The sequence below is a fragment of the Aethalodelphis obliquidens genome, unplaced genomic scaffold, assembly GCF_003676395.1.
Source record: "Aethalodelphis obliquidens isolate GAN/ISIS:26980383/991018 unplaced genomic scaffold, ASM367639v1 scaffold27, whole genome shotgun sequence".
Lineage (NCBI taxonomy): Eukaryota > Metazoa > Chordata > Mammalia > Artiodactyla > Delphinidae > Aethalodelphis > Aethalodelphis obliquidens.
In genome coordinates, this window is record NW_020837971.1 from 8,067,929 (window position 1) to 8,090,988 (window position 23,060).

Genomic DNA, 23,060 nt, shown 5'->3' on the forward strand with positions numbered 1-23,060 from the left:
CCTGGGCCAGGTAATGCCAGTGAAAATCAAGGGATTCTCCTCATCGTCTTCCACCCACCCACCCACACCCCTACTATTCACTGCCCCCCAGGCATCTGCCTAACTCAGGAGTCTCCGCTGGAAGTCTTTACAAAACGCTTTATACTCCAGGTCCTCGTGAGAATGCTTGAGAAGGGAACAAGCAGTGCTATTTGAAAATTCCCACTCCAAATACACCACCACTGATGATTGTTCATACGTCGGGAGAAATACTTCCTCAAATAGAAGGGCATCATTGTTCTTAAGATTAGTGACGCCTGAATCAAAGAACAGGACCCAGGCTGATCACGGAAAAAGACTGACAGAATACAGGAAGATCTGCAGCTTCCTCAGTAAAGGATTGCATCCTTTACATATCTATAGCATGTTGCATTTATACATGTGGCTCTTCTTAAAAACAAATATTTGTCTATAACCCATCTAGCTCACCCTCATGATAATAACACACACAAGCAGAGCCCAGTTGAGTTAAGGGCTTGCAGTAGGTTTTTTTATGGTAGCTGTTTTTTTCCTCCTAGGCGCCCTTCCCTCCCACTCCCGTCCCCCACCTCCCACCTCTGAGCTGCTTTGGGGTGGAATAGGGCGAAAAGAGAGGAATTGAGGCTTTTATAAAACATTCAGCTTACACTGAAAAATAATTGGACCGTGGCATCATCTTTATAACTTGCCCTGGCCCAGTAGAGAGATGCTGCCTGTCTGGGCCCTCTGGGTGGGCTTGGGGGCATGTTCTCAGTGGCTGGTAGGGTCATTGGCACTCCCCGGACTTGGGAGGAATAAAGGTCCTGCTTCCCCCTGGAAACTTGGCCCCTGGAAATTGACTGCTCTCTTCCTATGAGCTGGGAGGCTGAATTCTTGTCGCTTGATTCCACTGCAGGCCCGAAAGCAACCGAGGGCTGCAAATCAGCACAGGTTGGATCATTATTCGCCCGTGACTCCAGCTGTAGCGGCGGGGGCGGGTGCCGGCCCGGAGGTGGCGTGCCCTCCCCAGGGAGCCTGACATTTCAGGAAACTGGGCCAGCTCCCTCGCAGCCTTTTTTCTCTCCGCACCGGTGGCACAATAAAGGATGAATGGGGCAGGAAGCCTGCTCATCGTTCTCCACCCCGAAGCTCTGTGTCCGTGAGCAAAACATTGCCGCCAAGGGGCTGCAAAGAGAGAAACCTGGGGTGACGGTAAAGGAATATTCCCTGCGGGGACGCTCGAGAGCTTGTCTGACAAGCATTTGTTCACAGAATTGATCTGATTACTCAGGACTTTTCTTAGCCAGTATTGGAGCAGAGAGGGGCTGCCGTTGCTTTTCATCCTATTTAATTTCTGTTTTCCAAGAACGAATATCAAGGGAGCAGCTTTGATTAAACAAGCCTTTAAAAAGGGAAGAGAATGCCAGGTTTTACAGAAAGCTTTGCTGAGTCGCTGGCAAATGGCCACATGACATAATATTTTTAGTCTATGGATATTATCTCCTTTCTAAGTACCAAACTGCTATTCCCATTAACAGAAGCTCGTAGGTTCAGGGATAAAGGAAATTAGCCTGGCTCTAAAAGAAAAAATAAATCGGGATTCCAGGAAATCAGCCTCTTAATAAAAATTTAAAAGAAATTCCCCGTGTTCTAATCCTACAGCTCTCTCCCCTTTCTGTCTGCTGCTGTTGCTTTTTTCTTGCTTGCTGAGACTGGAGGACGATTTCATACCCAAGCCCAGCATTACCAAATTGAAACAGACTTTTTATAAAGGTTGGCAACGTTTTTGTTGTTGTTGCCTTTTTAAGATCCTTTAAGGTGGGAATGGGGGTCTCAGATGGGAAATACGCGAGAAGAAAGCCCCAATATTGAACATTTAACAAATATTTATTGAGCACCTAGTATGTGTTAGGCATAGGGATAGAGCAGTGAATAAAATGAAGCCCCTTCCCTCATGGATCTCACATTCTAACTGGACAGTAGTAGTTAACATACATGGACAGCTTCCCTCTGCTAGGCACTGTTCTAGAACTTTACGTGATCTCCCCATGGGGCATGCCTTATTATTATTCCTCTTTGTTGCACAAGCTCTCATAAAATGGTAGAACCAGGATTCAGATTCAGCAGTCTGGCTCCAGCCTGGATCCAGAGCCACTTCACGACTCAACTGCCCCAATGTGTGACTCATGTTCCGGATGGGTCTAAGAGGCTGCCTTCTCTGTTGCCCTAATATCCTATATTTATCCCTTGTGGAGCACCTGTCCCACATCTTCTCTGTATGTTCCTTCGATTGACCATCATCTTTGGCAGAGCAGGGCTGTCTGTCATCTCCATATCCCAAGACCTTGCACTGTTTGGGAAACAACCAGCTCCTATCTCCTATCTCCTAGAGCATTTTAAAACACATGTGGAAAGGCATCCCGATTCAGGTGCATATAGTAAATGCCTTGCCGGGGTCTCTGAACTCTGCCATTCCAGCACATCCAGCTTGAGCCTCTGACATGTGGATATGTGAGGATTCTCTGCAGGAAAGGCTCTGCTCACAGAGCCAGGACAGCTCCACACGCTGCCAGCTGCAGGCCCGGGCAGTGAGCTGGAGAGTTGGTGGGGGGCTTGGGATTTAAACATCACACCTCTGAGTGCTGTCAAGGTGCTTATACAATTTGGAGGGCGGGGTAGCTGGGAGAAGGGCACTTCTTGGCATTGGCCAAATATTTCCTCTTAAAAATGGGTTGGAAGCACCTAAGTAACCAGCAAGAAAGACTTAGTAAAATAAGCCCTTACAGTAGAAGGCCATATCATCATTAACCAACCAGTCTATAAAATGAGACAAGAATATGGGCCAATGCTCAAGCTATAAATAAAAAGAACAAAATATTATAATTGTGGTTAGAACATCATCTCAATTTTTTGGAGGGCGTATGTTTGCATAGAAAAGAACAGAAGACTTCATGAAAACGATGAGATTTTACAGGTGATTAATATTTTCTTTTTTAGACTTTTCGGTCCCAGTTTTTTGGTTAAAAATATGTTCATTACAATTAGAAAAATGTTATTAAATAATAAACGGACAGTAAACACTTTAAAAAATCGTTTAAAAATCTTTCATTGGCCCCAAAGGAGAGCTTTCATCTATTTTCTGTGCGTTCTCTCTCCTCTACGGGGAGCTCAGCTGCGATCACAACACAGCAAATCACTGGGTTGGAAAGCTCGGCTGACGTTTCCTTTGATTCTAGACTTCAGGGGCTGTGGCTCTGGTTGCATAACCTCCACTTATGATCTGATCCAGAGATCATCCCTCACCCTAGTGGGAAATAATGAAACCTTCTGCCCTTAAAGCCCTTTGGAACAGATGGCTATAAATACGTAAGCCTCACGTGTTGCCGCGCAGCCCTTCACATTTTCCAGTGTGCCTTCCGATTTAATCCTTACCATAATGCGGACGAGCTGTTGGTGGACTCAGCCCTAAGTTACAGGCAAGGAAGGGACTTGTCCCAGGTCCTGAGGTGAGAACCAGAGCTTGGACTCAGCTCTTCTGATCCAGGGTCTTCCCCTGCTTCTTGACTCCACGATGGGAGCAAGGAAGCTATTCTGACAAGCGCCCGTGGACGGACAGGGGTGGGCCTCCTATGGGCTGGCCCTCAGTGGGATGTGCAAAGAAGCCTGTGTCCTTATCAGAGCAACTGGTGCTGGGCAAGGGGTCCTCAAGACAGCTGGGCTGAGCACTGGGAACCAAGGAGGACAGACCCTCAACTCCCCAGGATGTGCAAAGGCTTGACCAGAGGCCATAGCCCTGAGATGGGATGTTAAAAAACGCGTCTACATCCCAAACCAGCTTCCAACTTGGACTCTAGTACCTGCTAAGGTTCATTCTCTCTAACACTTGTCTCTTTCCTTTTCCCTGCCATCATTGTAATGAATGATGCTTTGTGAACATTTTCACACCGCACCGTATCCTGAGTTCTTTTAAGGAAAGAGACCAGATCGTATTTGCTTTAGTACTGTCCTATTTCCTAATGCATGGGAGCTGTGTTGAAAGAGTGTTGGTTAAAGCCAAGACACCAAATCAAAGCCAGAAGTTGTCCTGGGAAGCAGAAGTGAGAATACAGTGATGGGGATAAGTATGCTGGACTCAGAAGCAGGGAGCTGTTTATGTGTATTTTCTGTAATTGAAGCAGGATCCAGTGACCAGCTTCTCAGGGTGTAGCCGATCAGGGTCAGAGGCTCAGACCAACTGATCCAGAGCCTTCTTGAATCAAGAACCATTAAGCCTGAGAACTGCCCATTTGGGCCTCATCCTGATACATCAAAAATGTTGCGCGAGGGTTTCCCTGGTAGCGCAGTGGTTGAGAATCTGCCTGCCAATGCAGGGGACACGGGTTCGAGCCCTGGTCTGGGAAGATCCCACATGCCACGGAGCAACTAGGCCCGTGAGCCACAACTACTGAGCCTGTGTGTCTGGAGCTTGTGCTCCACAACAAGAGAGGCTGCGACAGTGAGAGGCCCACGCACCGCAATGAAGAGTGGCCCCCGCTCGCCGCAACTAGAGAAAGCCCACACACAGAAACGAAGACCCAACACAGCCAAAAATAAATAAATAAATAAATAAATAGCGTGCCCTTTAAAAAAAAAAAAAGAAAAAGTTGCACGGGCCAAGAATATAAAATGGGAAGTGAACAAACTCATCTCTTGGGGAAAGCTACGTAGGTGTGCTCAGTAATATTTTTTTCCTTGTTTTTTAGTATTTCCTGATTTCCCCTTCAAAGAGTTTCAGAATGTCTGCTAATGGGACCCTCTTCTCCACAACAGAATTTGACTTTGAAGCAGGACACAGCAGGTAGCCTTTGCCAATGACTTTGCTTGAAGTACCTTTTATCTGAGTGTCTAAGGAACAGGCCTAGTGCAGACTGAGGGCAGCTGCGGAGGCCCTGAGTGGTCTGTTGCCTTGCTGCTAGGTTCAGAGGGTAGTGAGCTCCAAAGAGGGATCAGGAGTAAGGCCATTATCTGAAGGCCTCCTTCCCACCCAAAATCTACATCTCTGGATCACAAGATCGAAGGTGTGGGAGGGGGCCCCTGAAGCATCCGGAGGACTGCCTCAGATGCCCTTCTGGCTCTGGAGAGGCAGCTGTCAGAGCTGTTCGCCGACATCAGAGCAGAATGGTGGAGGTGAGCAGGCCTCTGGGGAAAGAGATGAGGAGTAGCCAGGGCTTGAGGGTGAAAACACACAGGCCTTGGGGTCCACACAGGTTTGGCTCTGGGATTTGCAGCAGGTGTGAGAAGCAGGGCTAGTTATCTAATCCATGGCAGCCTCAGTTTCCTTATGTGGGTGGATGAGGCACTTTGCCAAGATAACGGGAGCGAGGATGGAGAAAGGGTGTGCAACGTGGCGGGCAGGAGAAGGCAGCCGTCAGTAATAACTATAGGATGAGAAATGGAGGGGTGGGGTTTTAGAGATGAGGAAAGAAGGGTAGACCCAGCAGATCTGACTCTGCAGGGGGATATGGAGGGGGGTGGCCAGAAAGGGGACGGACACTTTCCTCCCTCCCTCCCCCTACCCCATTTGCAGTCATGTCAGCAAAGCTTGACTCCCTGACTTGGGCTGTTTCCTGACAGGTACCATCTCATCGTGGAAGTGAGAGATAGCCAAGGGCTCAGAGCCTCCATGGAGCTGCAGGTGAACATTGTGAATATCAATGATGAGATCCCTCGCTTTACCAGGTAGGCCTGAGGGCTTGGGAGGGGGTCTCCGTGGGCCGGGGGGTACCATGTCTCTTAAGTGGCTGAGCTGCCTCAGACACACTTCATGCAAGGCAGAGGGCTGCCCTTTGCTCTGGCCTGGAGGAGAGGTAAGAGGCTCATTTACCTGGACCTCCAGACTTAACATCTTCCACCTCTGTTCCCCCCGTCTCCACACCCCACAGACGTGTGCACCATGGGATTCTGGGTATGGTGGAGAAGGGGTGGAGGCCAGACACCACGCCCCTGGTGCAAGGCTTGCCACTGGGCACATGCAGAAGGCAGAAGGCGGGTACTCGTAGGATAGGAGGCTCACCACTAATAACGGCAGAATCCTAGAGCACGTCATCAGTCCAGGCTCCATAAAGCCCACTGTCAGGAGGTCATCCTCTCCGACTGAGGAAAGGGCTGTCTCGATGGTGCCTAAGGGGCCTGCCCACTGCTGGGTGCTCTAAGTTTCCTCCTGTTGTGGTGGATTCAGAAAGGAGATCTGCCTTGTCTGGCAGCTCCTCCCTCCAACAGATGTGAGGAAGGTAAGTGAATCTGGTAGAGGCAGCCTGTGGGAATGTGCCCGGCACCAGCCCAGGCACAAAGGCGAGACCAGAGCCTGTCACAGACAAGGATTTAGGAGGGGGAGATGGGATTCTGAGCTGGCATGTGACCCTGCAAACAGCCTGGTTACTGGTTACAAGACTCCACCCCCCACTGTACCCCACAGTTGCTGAGCCAGGCTCAGGAACCAGCCACAAGAAAACTGGCAAACTCCCCTGCCTGGGTTCACTGTATTCATGGAATACATTCAGCTCGGGAGACTCCACCAACGAAAAGCCACTGGGCCCCAGACCTATGTAGAATGCTTGCAAAAGTATTCCGAGATTGAGGTATTAAAGCAACTCCACTCACAGGCTAACCAAGTGCCTTTTGGCAAAACGCACCACAATTGTGAAACTTCTGGACGTTATCACAGTCTACAGCCCAGTTGCTGAGTGTCAACATGGAGGGAGCAGCAGCAGAGGCACTCCCACAAAATGCTTGTTGCCAGGTTAAGCTCAGCAGGACGGTGCAGTGCATTTCTGCTGACGGGCTCTTCCAGGAACACAGTACAGGCAGTTTATAAATAATTGTGACATCCCAGCCTGGATTCGGACTCAAGTATTGGCCAACACAGCAATGCGGATTCATCAGCGATCCCCCAGAGGAAGGCGATGGCGGTGGGGCTAGAGCTGACACGTTCTGCGATGCCCTCTCCACACCCCCAGTCTGTGAGGTGGGAAAGCAGACTAATGGGCCTGCAAAGGGGAAAATAATCAGTTCGCCCAAGGGGCAGAACGTGTAGGCCATCTGGTTTGGACTACATCTTCCAAAATAAAGCAATTGGCCTCAGCAGAAAGGGAACATGACCCTGGCTGTTTATTGGGGTCCCCCAGAGATTGCTCTGGAACTCTGGTTCTCATTTTTGGTTTGAGAGATGAACCTCCATCCCAGACAAGGAAGCATGACCTCTGTGACTGTCTAACCATTTTTAAAAAAAACAGTCGACTTAATTTCAAACAGTGTTCCCTGGATGTTGGTAAGGATGGGTCTGGGAAAGCCTGTGATCTAGAAGGATGTGAGGCAGGATTTGGGGCAGGATGGCTGCCCTACTTTGCCAGGGCTGCTCAATTAGAGCCAAGCTAGTCCCTCAGCCATCCTCACTTTCAACAAGTTTGCTCAGTTTCAAACTAGGTACTAACTTTGAGGGTTTCCTGGTTCCCTTGAACCATCATCCTTCTTTTCTCCCAAATCAGTGCTAGGACTAACCATAAGTTATTTAATTCAGGATGAACAAAATTAAATCCTCAAATGGACTCAAGTAGACTGAGTTTGAGTGTGAAGTTAGAAATGCAAAATGTGGAAACAACTCTTCTATCTCTACTATTTGTTAAGGTCCTGCAATGAAATACAACCAAAGCAAGTACTATTTCTGCTGTTGAAAATGCCTCACCATTTTTCTCCCGGGTGGTGACAAATGCTGAACGTTTCATGTTCTCGTGATGTGCACTCCAGGATGCTGCCATTATGAAAGTCGGGCAGTTTATTATAAGAGTACCCGACTTACATTCACCCTCTACCTCGCAAACAGTGCTCACTATTCTTGCAAAGAACTTTGTTTTAGAGTCAGGCAGGTGGGTCTTTCTCCCCTTCTGCCCATTTCTTTTGCATTCATTCACAGTCCTTTTCAACCTGGCGCGAGGCAGTGTAGACACACTTTATGGACTTACAGAAGCCATCCCAGGTCATCCTGGATTCACACCCTTTCCCCGGAGTGTGGCCCTGGGTCCAGGCTCTGGTGAGCCAGTGTCAAGGGGAGAAGAGTGTGGGAATTAGTGATATCAGAGCTTTCCCCTGTCGGGGGGGCTGCAGGGGTCCTGGCTTCACCGCATTTGAACAGATTTCTACTGTGGTTTGAGGATAACACTTCTAAGTTAAGTGATATTTTATACATACTTGGGTCTTGGATCCCCAAACCAAATAAACCACAGATTTTATCTTCTGCCAGGCTCAATATCAAGTCAGCCAAGGACAGGATGTTGTAGCCGGGGAGTTGTGTCTTCACCAACAGCCTGATCAGTCCTCTTCACGAGGACCTGATTTCCCGGAGCGCCCAGTGTGGACTGGAGGAGCCCGCAGATGAGGGTCCTAAACAGCTGCACTCCTGACGTTTGCAGCGGGATACTTCCTACGGTGGGGCTGTCCTGGGCATCATAGGCTGTTTAGCAGCATCCCTGGCCTCGACTCACTACACGCCGATAGCAGCCTGCTCCTCTAGTTGTGACAAACAACATAATCATCTGCAGCTGAGAACCACTGTCTTCGAAGGGAAGAAGGAGGGTGGGAGGGAGGGAATTTCTCTCCCAAGGTGTCCTCTGTCTGTCCTATGAGAGGCTGGGAGCCTCTGGCTGTCACCTCTGGTGACTCCTCATAATAGTCCTTCTCAAACTTTAAAGTGCTACCCCGCCCCCGACCCCGCACATCTGGTGAAACTCTGGCTCCTGATTCAGTGGTCTGGAGTGGCCGGAGGACCCAGCATGCTCAGGAAGGCAGTTAGGAATGCGGGGACAACCCCTGGGGTAGCAAAGGCGAGGCTGTGAAGGTCGCACAGTGTCTTAGTGTCTCTGTTGGAAATTAACGGAAGCCCCTCAATGCAGCCAAAGGAAAAAATCCAATACGTGAGAAAAAGGGTCTCTCACACAGTGGAATAAGGGCTTAGTCCAGCCTGGGGAGCCAGGGCTGTCCCCCTCTCTCCTCTGGCTCTGCTTTTGGTTCCTGCCACCCCGCCTCCTCGGCTGCCTCCCACTTTGTCCATCCCTGGACCCACTGGTGGGCGGCACGGATTCCCTGACAACGGTGTGTGCCAGGTAAGTAAATGGACAAACGGCAGCTTCTGTGGGACCCCTGGTAGTGAGAGGTCCAGAGCACTGAGGTGGCTTCTTGGCCTGAACAAGATTACTGTCCCCCATCAATGGAGCGAGCCTACAGGAGGTCGCCCCAGGGGTGGGGGCCGGCCCAGGATCCCGAGAGCAGCCTGGCTGGGCAGGCCCTGGTTCCAGCTGTTCTCAGCCTGCCTCTGACTCCCCCGGAGGTCCCCGCCCCTTTCTCCTCCCTCTGGCCCTACAGATGATGGGACAGAACCGCAGAGACCTTCTGAGCTCATGAAATGAACGCAATCCTTTAGATCCGAGGTAGAGTATTCATTCCCCTCTTAAAGACAATCCCACATGGGAAAACCCAAATTTAGGAAACTGGTAAATTAAAGATGACTATTTGTCCCACTGAAGTGATTTTCCCTCCACAAAAGGACTTCCTGCAGAGTTATTTTAAACAATAAGCTTCCTTTGGTACATTCAAAATTATTCAATTTACGCAGGTTGTGCAGTTAAAACCTCAAACATATCTGTCTGGTTTCGGGCCTTTTCCAAGGCAGCAGAGGTCTGAGGAAGGTGCGTAAGTTAGCAGTTTGGGCTTACTTTGTAAGAAGTCATCCTTGGAGGGCAGCACGCTGACCTTAGCTTCTGCCAGTGGGGCTCATTTCTCCCTTCAGAGAGCTGACCTCACGGTTAACGCAACTTGGAAAGGCATACACGTTCTGTGTGTAAATTCTGCCTCCTCAGAACAAAAAAATAAGGGGGGGGGGAAGAAATAAAAAGTGAGCAGAGGCCCTGGGATAGAGAAGGTTCACAATGTAATCAGCTTCTGGGGGCAGCCATGGTGTGGGCATCAGGAAGTTATAGTTTTGGATATTGTGTCCAGAGGGATTTTTAAAAGAATTCAGGAAAATTCTGCACACAAACTGGGAGAAGAGAAGACAGCTGGACAGGCCGACTATCCTTATTTTAAAAGATGTTAATGCCAAGGCTGACCTGAAATGGCATCAGGCCTGCGTGGAGTCAGGGACCGTGGCTGGTATAAATCGTTGCCATCGCAGCATGGCAACTTCTTTGCATCCACAGGGATGTGATCTGTGGCAACACAAAAGCCAGTCACCCCTCCTTTCAGCTGCTGAGCTCTCCCTCCCCAACACATTGATGCAACTCCAACAGCTCCGCGCTATATTTAGCACGAACTAAAATACCCACCTCCCAGACTCCACCCTCCTGTGCCCCTGAAATGAGCTGTGTCTGCTGTATTTCTGTTCCAGCCCAACGCACGTGTACATGATTCCCGAGGAGCTGGGTCCAGGAGCAATTGTGGCCAATATCACAGCTGAGGACCCTGATGATAAAGGTTTTACCAGCTTCCTCTTCTACAGCATCACTACTGTCAACAGCTATTTCATGATCAATCAGTGTAAGTCACACACACACACACACACACACACACACACACACACACATCCTTATGTGCATCCTTTAATTCAGCCATTTGGATTGTTTTACAAATATTTTCTCTGTCTTCTGGTCTGGGGCATGCCTTTCCGTCTAGACTATCGTAAGTTATCGGGGTAACAGGTGTATTTTTTCTTTTGGCTGCACCTCATGGCTTTGGAGATCTTAGTTCCCTGACCAGGGATTGAACCCAGGCCCCGGCAGTGAAAGCATGGACTCCTAACCACTGGACCACCAGGGAATTTCCTGTAATAGGTGCATTAAAAGCAGCTGGCATAAGGTTTGGGGACATTGAACAGGGCCCTGTGTCGACAGCTGTATCACCACTCCACCTTTGAGGCAGGTGGCCATCTAAGGATGGATGAGTTCACTATCCTGAGGGTACCTTGAAGTCTCCTGAACAGAGGATTCAGACCAGCACTGTCCAGAAGAAATACAGTGGAAGCCACACATGTAATTTTAAAGTGGCCACAAAAAGTAGAAACAGGTGAAATTAATCTTAACAAGGCATTTTATTTAGCCCAATATATCCAAAATATTATCACTTTAACTTGTAATCAAGATTTTAAAGTTACTCATGAGATATTAATTCTTTGAAATCCGTTGTGTGTTATACTTACTGCATCTCAATTTGGCCTAGCCACATTTCAAGAGCTAAAGAGCCACGTGTGGCTAGTGGTTACCATATTGGATTGCGTCAATCTATTGATACATCCATCTGCTGGATTCCTGGGAGATTTTCCCATCTAAGTATCTTGGTGCAGAGAAGGAGAGTTTCTCCCTCTTAATGACCATCTTTTAGTCCATACCAGGCAGGATGCTGCGTGATCCACATGCATTCTATCTTAAGTACCCAGCAGAACAACCCAATGAACTACCATAATCCACATTTTACAGATGAGGAAACTGAGGCTTGGAGAGAAACTCGGACAGGTTAAGTGACTCATCCAAGGTCTCACAGCTTGTAGGCTGTGAAGCAGCGATACAAATCAAAGCTGCCCGACTCCAAAGGCTGCGCTCTTCCCTACTCCTAGACTATACACCTCATAAATCCCTGTCACATCACCCAAAAGGACTTAACTTTACATAATGATTTTGTGGAGGCCAGCACTGGACAATCCCAAAAAGACAATGTGTTACTCGTCCCATAGGCTTTAGGGCAAAGTTTACCTGTGCCCAGGAGAGGCGGGCAAAGGCGGTGCTGTCTGTCATTGAGGACCTCACTCCAGTGATCATGGCAGGATGGACAACTGTGGTTTAGAATTCTGTTCATTCGAGTATTGCAAATTGAGCTTTTAACAAATACAGTGGGTTTTTTTGTAGTATATTCATTAAGACTCTTTGGTTGCAAGTAACAGAAACTAAGGCCAGCCAAACCAAGCAAGAGAAAAAAAAAGTAGGGGACACCTATCACCAGGATACTGCATATCTCATGAGAAAGAGTAAACAGTCAGGGCACAGGAAGGATGGGAAGCAGTGCTGCTCCAGTGACCTCAGCAGCTAGAGTTCTGGCATCTTATCTGTAGCTCCACTAGGAACCTGACTTGTGTCTCCCAGTTACAAATTCTCCAGAAAGAGAACTCAGGGGTTGGAGTCAGCTGTCTATCAGTCCAATGACAGGCAAGGACAGCTGCCAGGGGGCCTAACCCTGAGGGATGAGGTGCAAAATTCTAGAAGGATCAGGCCAGACACCCCAGTCAATGTCCAAGACAGGAACTTACATGAGGTTTTTTTTTTTAATGTACTTGTATAAAGAATATTCTCTTTGTAAGCCAGTCCTCACATCAGAATGTTCTTTTCAAATGTACTCCAAGTCTCCACCTACCTTTGACTCTTCATTTCTCTCCAAAGAGCCATATTCTGACCTTTGCTTTCTAACAGTGACTGGGACCATCCAAGTGGCGCGCAGGATAGACCGAGATGCAGGTGAATTAAGACAAAATCCCGCCATATCTCTGGAGGTTCTGGTGAAGGATAGACCCTCTGGGGGTCAGGAGAATCGCAAGCAGATAACCTTCATTGTGGAAGACATTAATGACAACCCCTCGACATGTACCAAGTTCACCTTCAGGTATTTGCCTTCTGAGACACATGTGGGCATGTCACCTCTTTGGGGGTGCTTGGTTTTTCTGGTATAGTCTGGCAGGGACTGAAGGATTGTGGGCACCTGCGACACAGCTCAATAATATAAGTAGATTTGAACTGTCCCTTTAGGTGAGAGATTTTCCTTCCTCATCCTTTTTCTTCCCTCTCTTCCATTTTCTTTCCTCTTTGTAATCTCCCTTCTCCACTTTCTTACTCTGTTAAAAAATATTTTTATTTTGCTCTCTTCCAAGAAGAAGATATAACAATTATAAATATATATGCACCCAACATAGGAGCACCTCAATACATAAGGCAACTGCTAACAGCTATAAAAGAGGAAATCAACAGTAATACAATAATAGTGGGGGACTTTAACACCTCACTTACACCAATGAACAGATCATCCAAAATGAAAATAAATAAGGAACAGAAGCTTTAAATTACAAAATAGACCAGATAGATTTAATTGATACTTATAGGACATTCCATCCCAAAACAGAAGATTACACATTCTTCTCAATTACGCACTGAACATTCTCCAGGATAGATCACATCTTGGGTCACAAAGCAAGCCACAGTAAATTTAAGAAAACTGAAATCATATCAAGTATCTTTTCTGACCACAACGCTATGAGATTAGAAATGAATTACAGGGAAAAACATGTAAAAAACACAAACACACGGAGGCTAAACAATATGTTACTAAATAACCAAGAGATCACTGAAGAAATCAAAGAGGAAATCAAAAAATACCTAGAGACAAATGACAATGAAAACACGACGATCCAAAACCTATGGGATGCAGCAAAAGCAGTTCTAAGGGGGAAGTTTATAGCTATACAAGCCTTCCTCAAGAAACAAGAAAAATCTCAAGTAAACAATCTAACCTTACACCTAAAGGAACTAGAGAAAGAAGAACAAACAAAACCCAAAGTTAGCAGAAGGAAAGAAATCATAAAGAGCAGAGCAGAAATAAATGAAATAAAAACAAAGATCAATAAAACTAAAAGCTGGTTCTTTGAGAAGATAAACAAAATTAATAAACTATTAGCCAGACTCATCAAGAAAAAGAGGGAGAGGACTCAAATCAATAAAATTAGATATGAAAAAGGAGAAGTTACAACAGACACCACAGAAATATAAAGCATCCTGAGAGACTACTACAAGCAACTCTATGCCAAAAAAATGGACAACCTGGAGGAAATGGACAAATTCCTAGAAAGGTATAACCTTCCAAGACTGAACAAGGAAGAAATAGAAAATATGAACAAACCAACCACAAGTAATGAAATTGAAACTGTGATTAAAAATCTTCCAGCAAACAAAAGTCCAGGACCAGATGGCTTCACAGGTGAATTCTATCAAACATTTAGAGAAGCACTAACACCCATCCTTCTCAAAATCTTCCAAAAAATTGCAGAGGAAGGAACACTCCCAAACTCATTCTATGAGGCCACCATCACCGTGATACCAAAAACAGACAAAGATACTACAAAAAAAGAAAATTACAGACCAGTATCACTGATGAATATAGATGCAAAAATCCTCAACAAAATACTAGCAAACAGAATCCAACAGCACATTAAAAGGATCATACACCATGATCAAGTGGGATTTATCCCAGGGATGCAAGGATTCTTCAATATACGTAAATCAATCAATGTGATAAACCAAATTAACAAATTGAAGAATGAAAACCATATGATCATCTCAATAGATGCAGAAGAAGCTTCTGACAAAATTCAACACCCATTTATGATAAAAACTCTCCAGAAAGTGGGCATTGAGGGAAACTACCTCAACATAATAAAGGCCATATACGACAAACCCACAGCCAACATCATTCTCAATGGTGAAAAACTGAAAGCATTTGCTCTAAGATCAGGAAAAAGACAAGGATGTCCACTCTCACCACTATTATTCAGCCTAGTTTTAGAAGTCCTAGCCATGGCAATCAGAGAAGAAAAAGAAATAAAAGGAATCCAAATTGGAAAAGAAGAAGTAAAACAGTCACTGTTTGCAGATGACATGATACTATACATAGAGAATCCTAAACATGCCACCAGAAAACTGCTAGAGCTAATCAATGAATTCAGTAAAGTTGCAGAATACAAAATTAATGCACAGAAATCTCTTGCATTCCTATACACTAATAATGAAAAATCTGAAAGAGAAATTAAGGAAACACTCCAATTTACCACTGCAACAAAAAGAATAAAATACCTAGGAATAAACCTACCTAGGGAGACAAAAGACCTGTATGCAGAAAACTATAAGACACTGATGAAAGAAATTAAAGATGGTACCAACAGATGGAGAGATATACCATGTTCTTGGATTGGAAGAATCAATATTGTGAAAATGACTATACTACCCAAAGCAATCTACAGATTCAATGCAATCCCTATCAAATTACCAATGGCATTTTTTATGGAACTAGAACAAAAAATCTTAAAATTTGTATGGAGACACACAGACCCCGAATAGCCAAAGCAGTCTTGAGAGAAAAAAATGGAGCTGGAGGAATCAGACTCCCTGACTTCAGACTATACTACAAAGCTACAGTAATCAAGACAATATGGTACTAGCACAAAAACAGAAACACAGATCCATGGAACAAGATAGAAAGCCCAGAGATAAACCCATGCACCTATGGTCAACTAATCTATGACAAAGGAGGCAAGGGTATACAATGGAGAAAAGACAGTGTCTTCAATAAGTGGTGCTGGGAAAACTGGACAGCTACATGTAAAAGAATGAAATTAGAACACTCCCTAACACCACACACAAAAATATAAACTCAAAATGGATTAGAAATCTAAATTTAAGACCGGACACTATAAAACTCTTAGAGGAAAACATAGGAAGAACACTCTTTGACATAAATCACAGCAAGATCTTTTTGGATCCACCTCCTAGAGTAATGGAAATAAAAACAAAAATAAACAAATGGGACCTAATGAAATTTAAAAGCTTTTGCACAGCATGGAAACTATAAACAAGACATAAAGACAACCCTCAGAATGGGAGAAAATATTTGCAAATGAATCAACGGACAAAGGATTAATCTCCAAAATATATAAATAGCTCATGCAGCTCAATATTAAATAAACAAACAACCCAATCCAAAAATGGGCAGAAGGCCTAAATAGACATTTCTCCAAAGAAGACATACAGATGGCCAAGAAGCACATGAAAAGCTGCTCAACATCACTAATCATTAGAGAAATGCAAATCAAAACTACAATGAGGTATCACCTCGCACCAGTTAGAATGGGCATCATCAGAAAATCTACAAACAACAAATGCTGGAGAGGGTGTGGAGAAAAGGGAACCCTCTTGCACTGTTGGTGGGAACGTAAATTGATACAGCCACTATGGAGAACAGTATGGAGGTGCCTTAGAAAACTAAAAATAGAATTACCATATGATCCAGCAATCCCACTACTGGGTATATACCCAGAGAAAACCATAATTCAAAGAGACACATGCACCCCAAAGTTCATTGCAGCACTATTTACAATAACCAGGTTATGGTAGCAACCTAAATGCCCATCGACAGACGAATGGATAAAGAAGATGTGGTACATATATACAATGGAATATTCCTCAGCCATAAAAAGGAATGAAATTGGGTCATTTGTTGAGACGTGGATGGATCTCGAGTCTGTTATACAGAGTGAAGTAGTCAGAAAGAGAAAAACAAATATCATATATTAATGCATATATGTGGAACCTAGAAAAATGGTACAGATGAACCAGTTTGCAGGGCAGAAATTGAGACACACATGTAGAGAACAATGGAATGGACACCAAGGGGGGAAAGTGGCTGGGTGGTGGTGGTGGTGGTGTGATGAGTTGGGCGATTGGGATTGACATGTATACACTGATGTGTATAAAATTGATGACTAATAAGAACCTGCTGTATAAAAAAATAAATTTAATTTAATTTAAAAATTAAAAAAAATAAATCAATGAAGTCCCTTGTGATTCTGGGTTAATATGACTTTTGGTAAACAGTACTGTCTTTCCACTAACTATTTTGTCTCAATGCCACAAGATGAATAATTCCCCAAGTTAGCTTCATCTCTGTGGTTTCTTAATAACTAGTCTCCAGTATCTTGGGAGTGTGAAGGTGGTTCCTCCTGGGGGTGGGGAGGGCATCTCTACAGTGACCCTTGCTGAGAGAATGTCCTGTGTCTGGAGCAAAGCTGAACACCAGAGCTGGTCTCACTTTCAGATCTCCCTAGGGAAAGAGTCTCCCTCTGAGATGATCTTTGGTTTTGCAAGTTCATTTTTTAAGCTCTAGGTAACTCTGGACATAGACCCGATACATAGTGTGGCCATGCAAAGGACAAAGGACCCTAGACAAAGATTATCTAGGATAAGCAGTACAAATACAAACTCCTGGGGCTTCCCTGGTGGCGCAGTCATTGAGAGTCTGCCTGCCGATGCAGGGGACACGGGTTCATGCCCCGGTCCGGGAAGATCCCACATGCCGCGGAGCGGCTGGGCCCGTGAGCCATGGCCGCTGAGCCTGCGCGTCCGGAGCCTGTGCTCCGCGACGGGAGAGGCCACGAGAGTGAGAGGCCCGCGTACCGCAAAAAAAAAAAAAAAAAAAAGAGATACAAACTCCTTTATTATGCTCTTCAATGTCCCCCCGTTTTCCCCAGTGGCATGCCCAGCATAGTGCTAAGAATCAAGTGGTCCCGAGCCTGGCATCAAAACAGCTAAACCCTGTTCTGGACATACCCTACTTGCCTCTTCAGATCTAGCTCCCAGCCTCCCCCACCCTGCTCTGTGCCCCAGGAGGCTGACCTCTATGGATATCAACTGCTCCCTTGCCCTGCACCTTCCCATTGGCCCACGGGAAGCCCTGGAATGAGGGGGAGAGAGAAGTCAGGGTATTTATCCCCTGGCTCCCTCCCTGTCAGCGGCATGAGCCCCTCCACCTCCTGAAGGTCTCAGCTCCTATTAGGCCGCCCTCTGCGCACAGCACCCTCTGTCCCTGGTTCCCGTTTCAGGAACTGCTCCCTCCTCTGGCTCCTTGAGGCCTAGCAGTGGAAAGGGAGGCCCACTCTTCCTAGACCTAGACCATCCTTTGAAGTTCCCATGTACTGTGTGTACACGTTGTAACAGTCCCTTTACTAAACCCTCCCGGAATTATCTTAATTTGCCATCTGCTTCTTACTGAGGCCCCTATCAAAGCAATAATGGCCTTGACCATGTGATAGGTTCCTATCCCAACCCCAAGAACAGAGTCTGTTTGATGGGTGAGAACAGTTGTCATGGACAGTTAGGACCGTGACTTCCACACCATTTTCTGCATAAATCAAACCCACCACTGTTAAGAGAAGTCTGGTCCCTGTGATGGAGCAGAGGTGATCCACAGAGTCACTCTTCCACTTTCTTTGAAAATCTAAAGCTATGCTAGTGCCTTTGGGTGGCTCCAGTGCATCTTGGGAAATTCTTCTCCTCATGTCCTGCTCTTCTAGACCCTCCTGCTTTCCGCTTTGTTCTCCTGCCCTAAGAGGTGGGGGAAGATAGTTGAAGCGTAAGAACTCTGGGTATCAATGATTGGAGAGGACTGTGCTATCTCCAATCTTCCTGGTCAATTTTCTCCCCTCAGTGCATTTCTGCTAAGTGTGTACTGTGGCTTCCTGTGGTCCAGAGTCCCCTGATGTGTGAGATGACAGTTTACAAACTGCATTCCGTATTAGCTAGTAAAATCACATTTTGATAATCTTCTCTCCAAATTAGCCTTGAAGGTCAATGCCAGCCAGTAACTGAACTAATTGTATTTATTACTAAAGGTAACTCTAAACAATGTTCCAGGAGAGCTCTGGGCTTTTCCAGTGGGAGGAACTTGCAGTTGTCCTGTAAAAGCCAAGATATGAGGAGGGGCAACAAAAGGGCTCCTCCCTCAGCAGTCCAGGAAGTGAAAGGTTTTATTCCCAAACCCCAGCTTCGTTTGCATACTCCAGGGAGGGGCTGGGAAACCCTGACCCTGCATCACCCACCACTCTCCCCCGCCTAGCATCTCGTCCATTCCCACCACACCACAGTGGAAGCACCCGGGCAGGTCAAAAGCAAGCCAAACGACAGCACTGGCGCTGCCATGGGCTCTGGCAGCCCTGTCCCTGAATATTTACTCTTTCTTCAGGGCTCTTGGCACAGTGCCTGCGGCAGAGTCTGGGGGAGCAGGTAGAATAGGCTGGGAGGGCGTCAAGCACCCAGTGGATCCCACGAGGCAGGTGGCTTTGTGCCAGGTCCCCTGCCATCCCCGTGGGTCCATGCAGGCTCTCAGGAGGCCGAGAGACAGAAACAGCCCCTGCGGCTTTCCCAGACTGGTGATGAATGAGCCCAAGGCCCTGATGGAGGCATCAAAGGCCCCGTGACAGAGCCGCTATGGTTGTAAATCGTCAGGCGCTTGGCTGAAAGCGCTTCGCAAGCTGTTTGTGAGCCAAAGGCAGAGGATGTCGGCTGTGCCTGTCACCTCCAAGTGGGGGGGGAACCGTGGTCAGATGGCTGGGAGTGAAAGCAGCCCGCCTTTGAGGCAGGGAGTGATGAATGGGGGGGGAGTCATTTTCCAAGTCATGCGTTTAGGGGAAAAATACCAAGTGGCAGGGGAAAATGAAAAGAACATGCCAGGTGGCCCTAAAGGGCCAAGTGTGAAGGCTCTTTTGGAGGGCGTGAAATGTCTGGCTTCAGGACCCTAGAGTCTTTGGGTGATGCAACCTTCCGGCTTCTGCAGACTTGTAATCAAGGCTCAGATCACTGAACCCTCTGTTGGCCTGGAGAGTCATTGATAGAACCGAAAGTAAAATTTACTGTGACTCTTAACACTGACAAGGGGATGGTGCCTGGATACATCAGCTTTCTGCGACAGGTCTTGAAACCACCCTGAATCTTTCTTCATCTGTAAAATGGGGACAAGAACACAAACCTCTAGGCGATGAGGGGATTAGAGATAGAGTTTTTAAAGTGTTTGGTAGGATACCACATATAGTTGGTATTTAACAAATAGTATCTATTCTAAGTATTTATGAGTAAAACCATGACATCGTGCCATCAAGACAAGAATGGAAATGCTCGGACTCCAGTCCTCCTGAGACACAGAGACATCATGGAGATTCAGTTACACCTGTGAGAAGGACCGCTTTCCCAGAACAAACCCAGTTATCCTCAGCAGCACAAAAACAACCTTGCCGTCAGACTTGGCTCCATGTTTGCTAAGCCCATTTTAGCTGCCATGAAGAGCTGATGTGGAATGTAGAAAGCAGCATAATTCTGTTTCAGAGAGATGTGATAGTACAGAGGATTAGAGACACGTGTTGATGCTCTGAGAACAAGATGCCAAGACAGGATTAAATGTGCGAGGCTTTTATTAGTGGAAATGCCTGTGGGAGAAGATGGGGAGAGAGCTAGGCTAGGCTGCGAGGGTCATCAGACCGTGATGCAAGTCTGACCTGAGTAAAGGAAGGAGGGAGGGTGCATGGGTGGGAATGTTCTAGTCTGTTCTGCAGTCCATGAACTTGGCTAGGGCATTGGGGAATCCTGGAGCCAAAGTCAGCTGTCACAGGACAGGAATGAGTCTGCCTTAGTATCTCTGCCCTCCTCTGTCGTTGGTACACGACCTCACTGCAAATACAGTGATGGATTTCATAGCCCAGCAGCTGGGGTCTGTGGTCATTCTATTCCTGCAGCTGTAGGTCTTCCAGGCACATTCTCCTGGCATCCCCAATATATTTTTGTAAGAAATCCTGCCCAAGGCAAAACATGATTGTGGTGGGCAAAGAAAGAAAGAAAGAAAGAGAGAAAGGGAGAAAGGGAGGAAGGGAGGAAGGAGAGAGAGAGAAAAAGAGAAAGAAAATACTAGCCACACAAATTCCTCTTTGCCTGTACATGAGCCCCTTTGCAGTGTGATTTTGCCATTCCTCCCATCAAGAGATGGGTATCTCTTTCTACTCCTTGAATCTGGACTTGACCAGGTGAATTGCTTTGGCCATCGGAACATTCACAAACATGGTGCAGCAAAGGATTGAAAGGTGTGTATGCAGTGGGACTTGCCCTCTCTTGCTACTTTTGGAAGCCTAAGATCTCCATGCAAAGAGCACAGACTAGCCTCCTGGAGGATGAGAGGCAATATGAAGCAGAAACCACCCACCTTCCCACCATACCTGTGAGTGAGGCCATCCTGGAGCATCCAGCCCCCACCGAGCTGCCAGTGACTGGAGAGACCAGCCAAGCTGGACTAGAACCAAAAGAGCGAATGGATAACCCTTAGTGTTGTAAGAAAGAATAAATGCCTGTTGTTTTAAGCCACTAGGTTTTGGGCTGGTTTGTTATGTAGCAAAAGCTAATCAACATGCCCATCTTATAGATGGAAAACCTGAAACCTGGAGACCTGTGAAGTCCCTTAATGGGTCTGGAGATGTTACCATGCTTCCTCAGAGTCTCCCACTCCAAGCTGGGCTTGACCAGATGGCTCTGAGTTTGGGGGCAGCTTTACTCATTTGCATACTATTTGCCTCCCTGCTGGAGTGAACTGAGATTGGGACCCAGAATTCAACCTTTAATAAGCCTCTATTGAATGAATGATGCTAAGGTGTCAGGAGGCCCTTCTATGACTTTGAAGCCATGAGAACACAAGTGGAGGAATTTCCAGTCCTCTAAGCAGGGGAGGGAGGGTGCAGGGGTACAGCAATACCCCCCAACCAGATTATCAATTCCTGCAGGCAGGGGCAGAATTTCTATTTCTCTTATATTCTTCTTCACTCCTGTGCTAGTCCCATAAGCTACCATTCATTCAACAAATATTTGTTGAGTGTGCCAAGAACAAAGCAGATAGAGATCCCCAGTCTTGTGGAGCTTACATTCTTGGGGGCAAACAGGCGATAAACAGGATATGTAAGTAAACTGTATTGTATATTGGAAAATGGTAAGCACCAAGCATTAAACCTACAGGGGGGAAGGGGAGCGGGAGCAATGGGCTGGGGGCGTTGACATTTTAGTTGCGGTAGCCAGGGAGCCTCCTGAGAAGGTGCCATTTGATTCGAGACTAAAGATAGGGAAAGAGCAAGCCATGCGGTGCGCAGTTAAGTGCAATGGCCCTGAGGCCAGAGCCTGGGGAGTGTCCAGGAGCACAGGGAGGCCAGAGTGGAAGGACAGTGAACAAGAAGAATTAGTAGGAGATGAGTTCAGACAAGTAAGGGGTGGGCGCACGTCATGAAAGATGCTGTAGATCAGAGTCACGACTTTGAATGAAATCAGGAGCCCTTTGCGATTTAGGAGCAGCAGAGCGACGTGATCTGACATTTTCACAGGATCCCTCTGGCTGCTGTGTTAAGAATCCTCTGAAAGGAGTCAAGGGCAGAGTGGGGACACCAGTTAGGCAGGTACTGCCTTAACCATGGACTTGCTTTCAATTGAAATGAAAGCCGGGGTGTCTAGCCTGGGGCCTGTGTTAGAAGGAATGTTCAGTCACTATTTGTTGGGGGAAAATATTGAATCGTGTCTTTTCGCCAGCATTATGGTGCCTGAGAGAGCAGCCAAGGGGACGTTGCTTCTGGACCTGAGCAAGTTCTGCTTTGATGATGACAGTAAAGCACCAAACAACCAATTCAACTTCACCACGCCATCCGGAGTGGGGAGCGGCAGCAGATTTTTACAGGATCCAGCTGGCTCTGGGACAATCGTGGTCAGTTAACGGTCATTGCATCATCGAAAGGGCATTGGGGAAGTTGGTCTAACAGGCATAGTGCTTTTGCTGCCCCATAGAGAGAAATTTCCAAAGTAACTCCCTCTCCAAGCGACTGTAACTGACAAACTTAATAGTGACTCTGTTTTCCCCATTTGCTCTTTATTTTACCCAAGTTCCAGGAATTATTTGTTATGCATGGTTATGCCTGGGGTGCTAAGGATTGGATTCTTTCTTGCATAGTTCGCAGTTTGCAGGCTGCCTGCCTGGTTAGCGTGCTTCCACAGTCACATATCAGTGCCCTCTGGGCTCAAGCACTTTTGTTTATTTCAGCGCTCATTCCTCGCCATAGAGGTGTGAGGTGAGAGAGAGCAGGGCCAGGGCCATGCGTGTGTCCTGCTGAATTCCGCAATGTAGAACCACTGGAGACCCAAAAAAGAGGAGCATCTCCACTGGGGCAAATATGTAATTGGAGAAAGAATGGGAGCAAAAGGCAGGTCTCAATGAGCTGTGTGAGACATTTAACAACAAGGTTCCCACTGGAGGGTTGGGGGGAAAGGAGGAGAGAGATAGAAGGGCAGGGTAAGGTGGAGGTCTTACAGGGGGGTGGTCTTGATGGGGGAGATCTTTGCATCAGAGATAAAGCCTCAGGAAGAAGAGCAAGCAGCCCACTAACC

The 23,060-nt window shown here is 46.7% G+C and overlaps 1 protein-coding gene and 1 long non-coding RNA gene across 2 annotated transcripts in view; one reads left to right on the plus strand and one right to left on the minus strand.

Annotated features, from left to right (window-relative positions):
- CDHR3 (cadherin related family member 3) overlaps positions 1-23,060 on the plus strand; it is a 57,625-nt gene that overhangs the window by 15,293 nt on the left and 19,272 nt on the right. Inside the window, exons 4-8 of the mRNA XM_027123885.1 lie at positions 4,740-4,834; positions 5,611-5,715; positions 10,412-10,560; positions 12,480-12,669; positions 22,212-22,383. Of these exons, the coding sequence (XP_026979686.1) occupies positions 4,740-4,834; positions 5,611-5,715; positions 10,412-10,560; positions 12,480-12,669; positions 22,212-22,383 (711 nt within the window). The remainder of the gene's footprint in view (positions 1-4,739; positions 4,835-5,610; positions 5,716-10,411; positions 10,561-12,479; positions 12,670-22,211; positions 22,384-23,060) is intronic.
- The window catches only part of LOC113629459 (uncharacterized), a 45,371-nt gene that overhangs the window by 10,226 nt on the left and 12,085 nt on the right, over positions 1-23,060 (minus strand). The window lies entirely within an intron of this gene.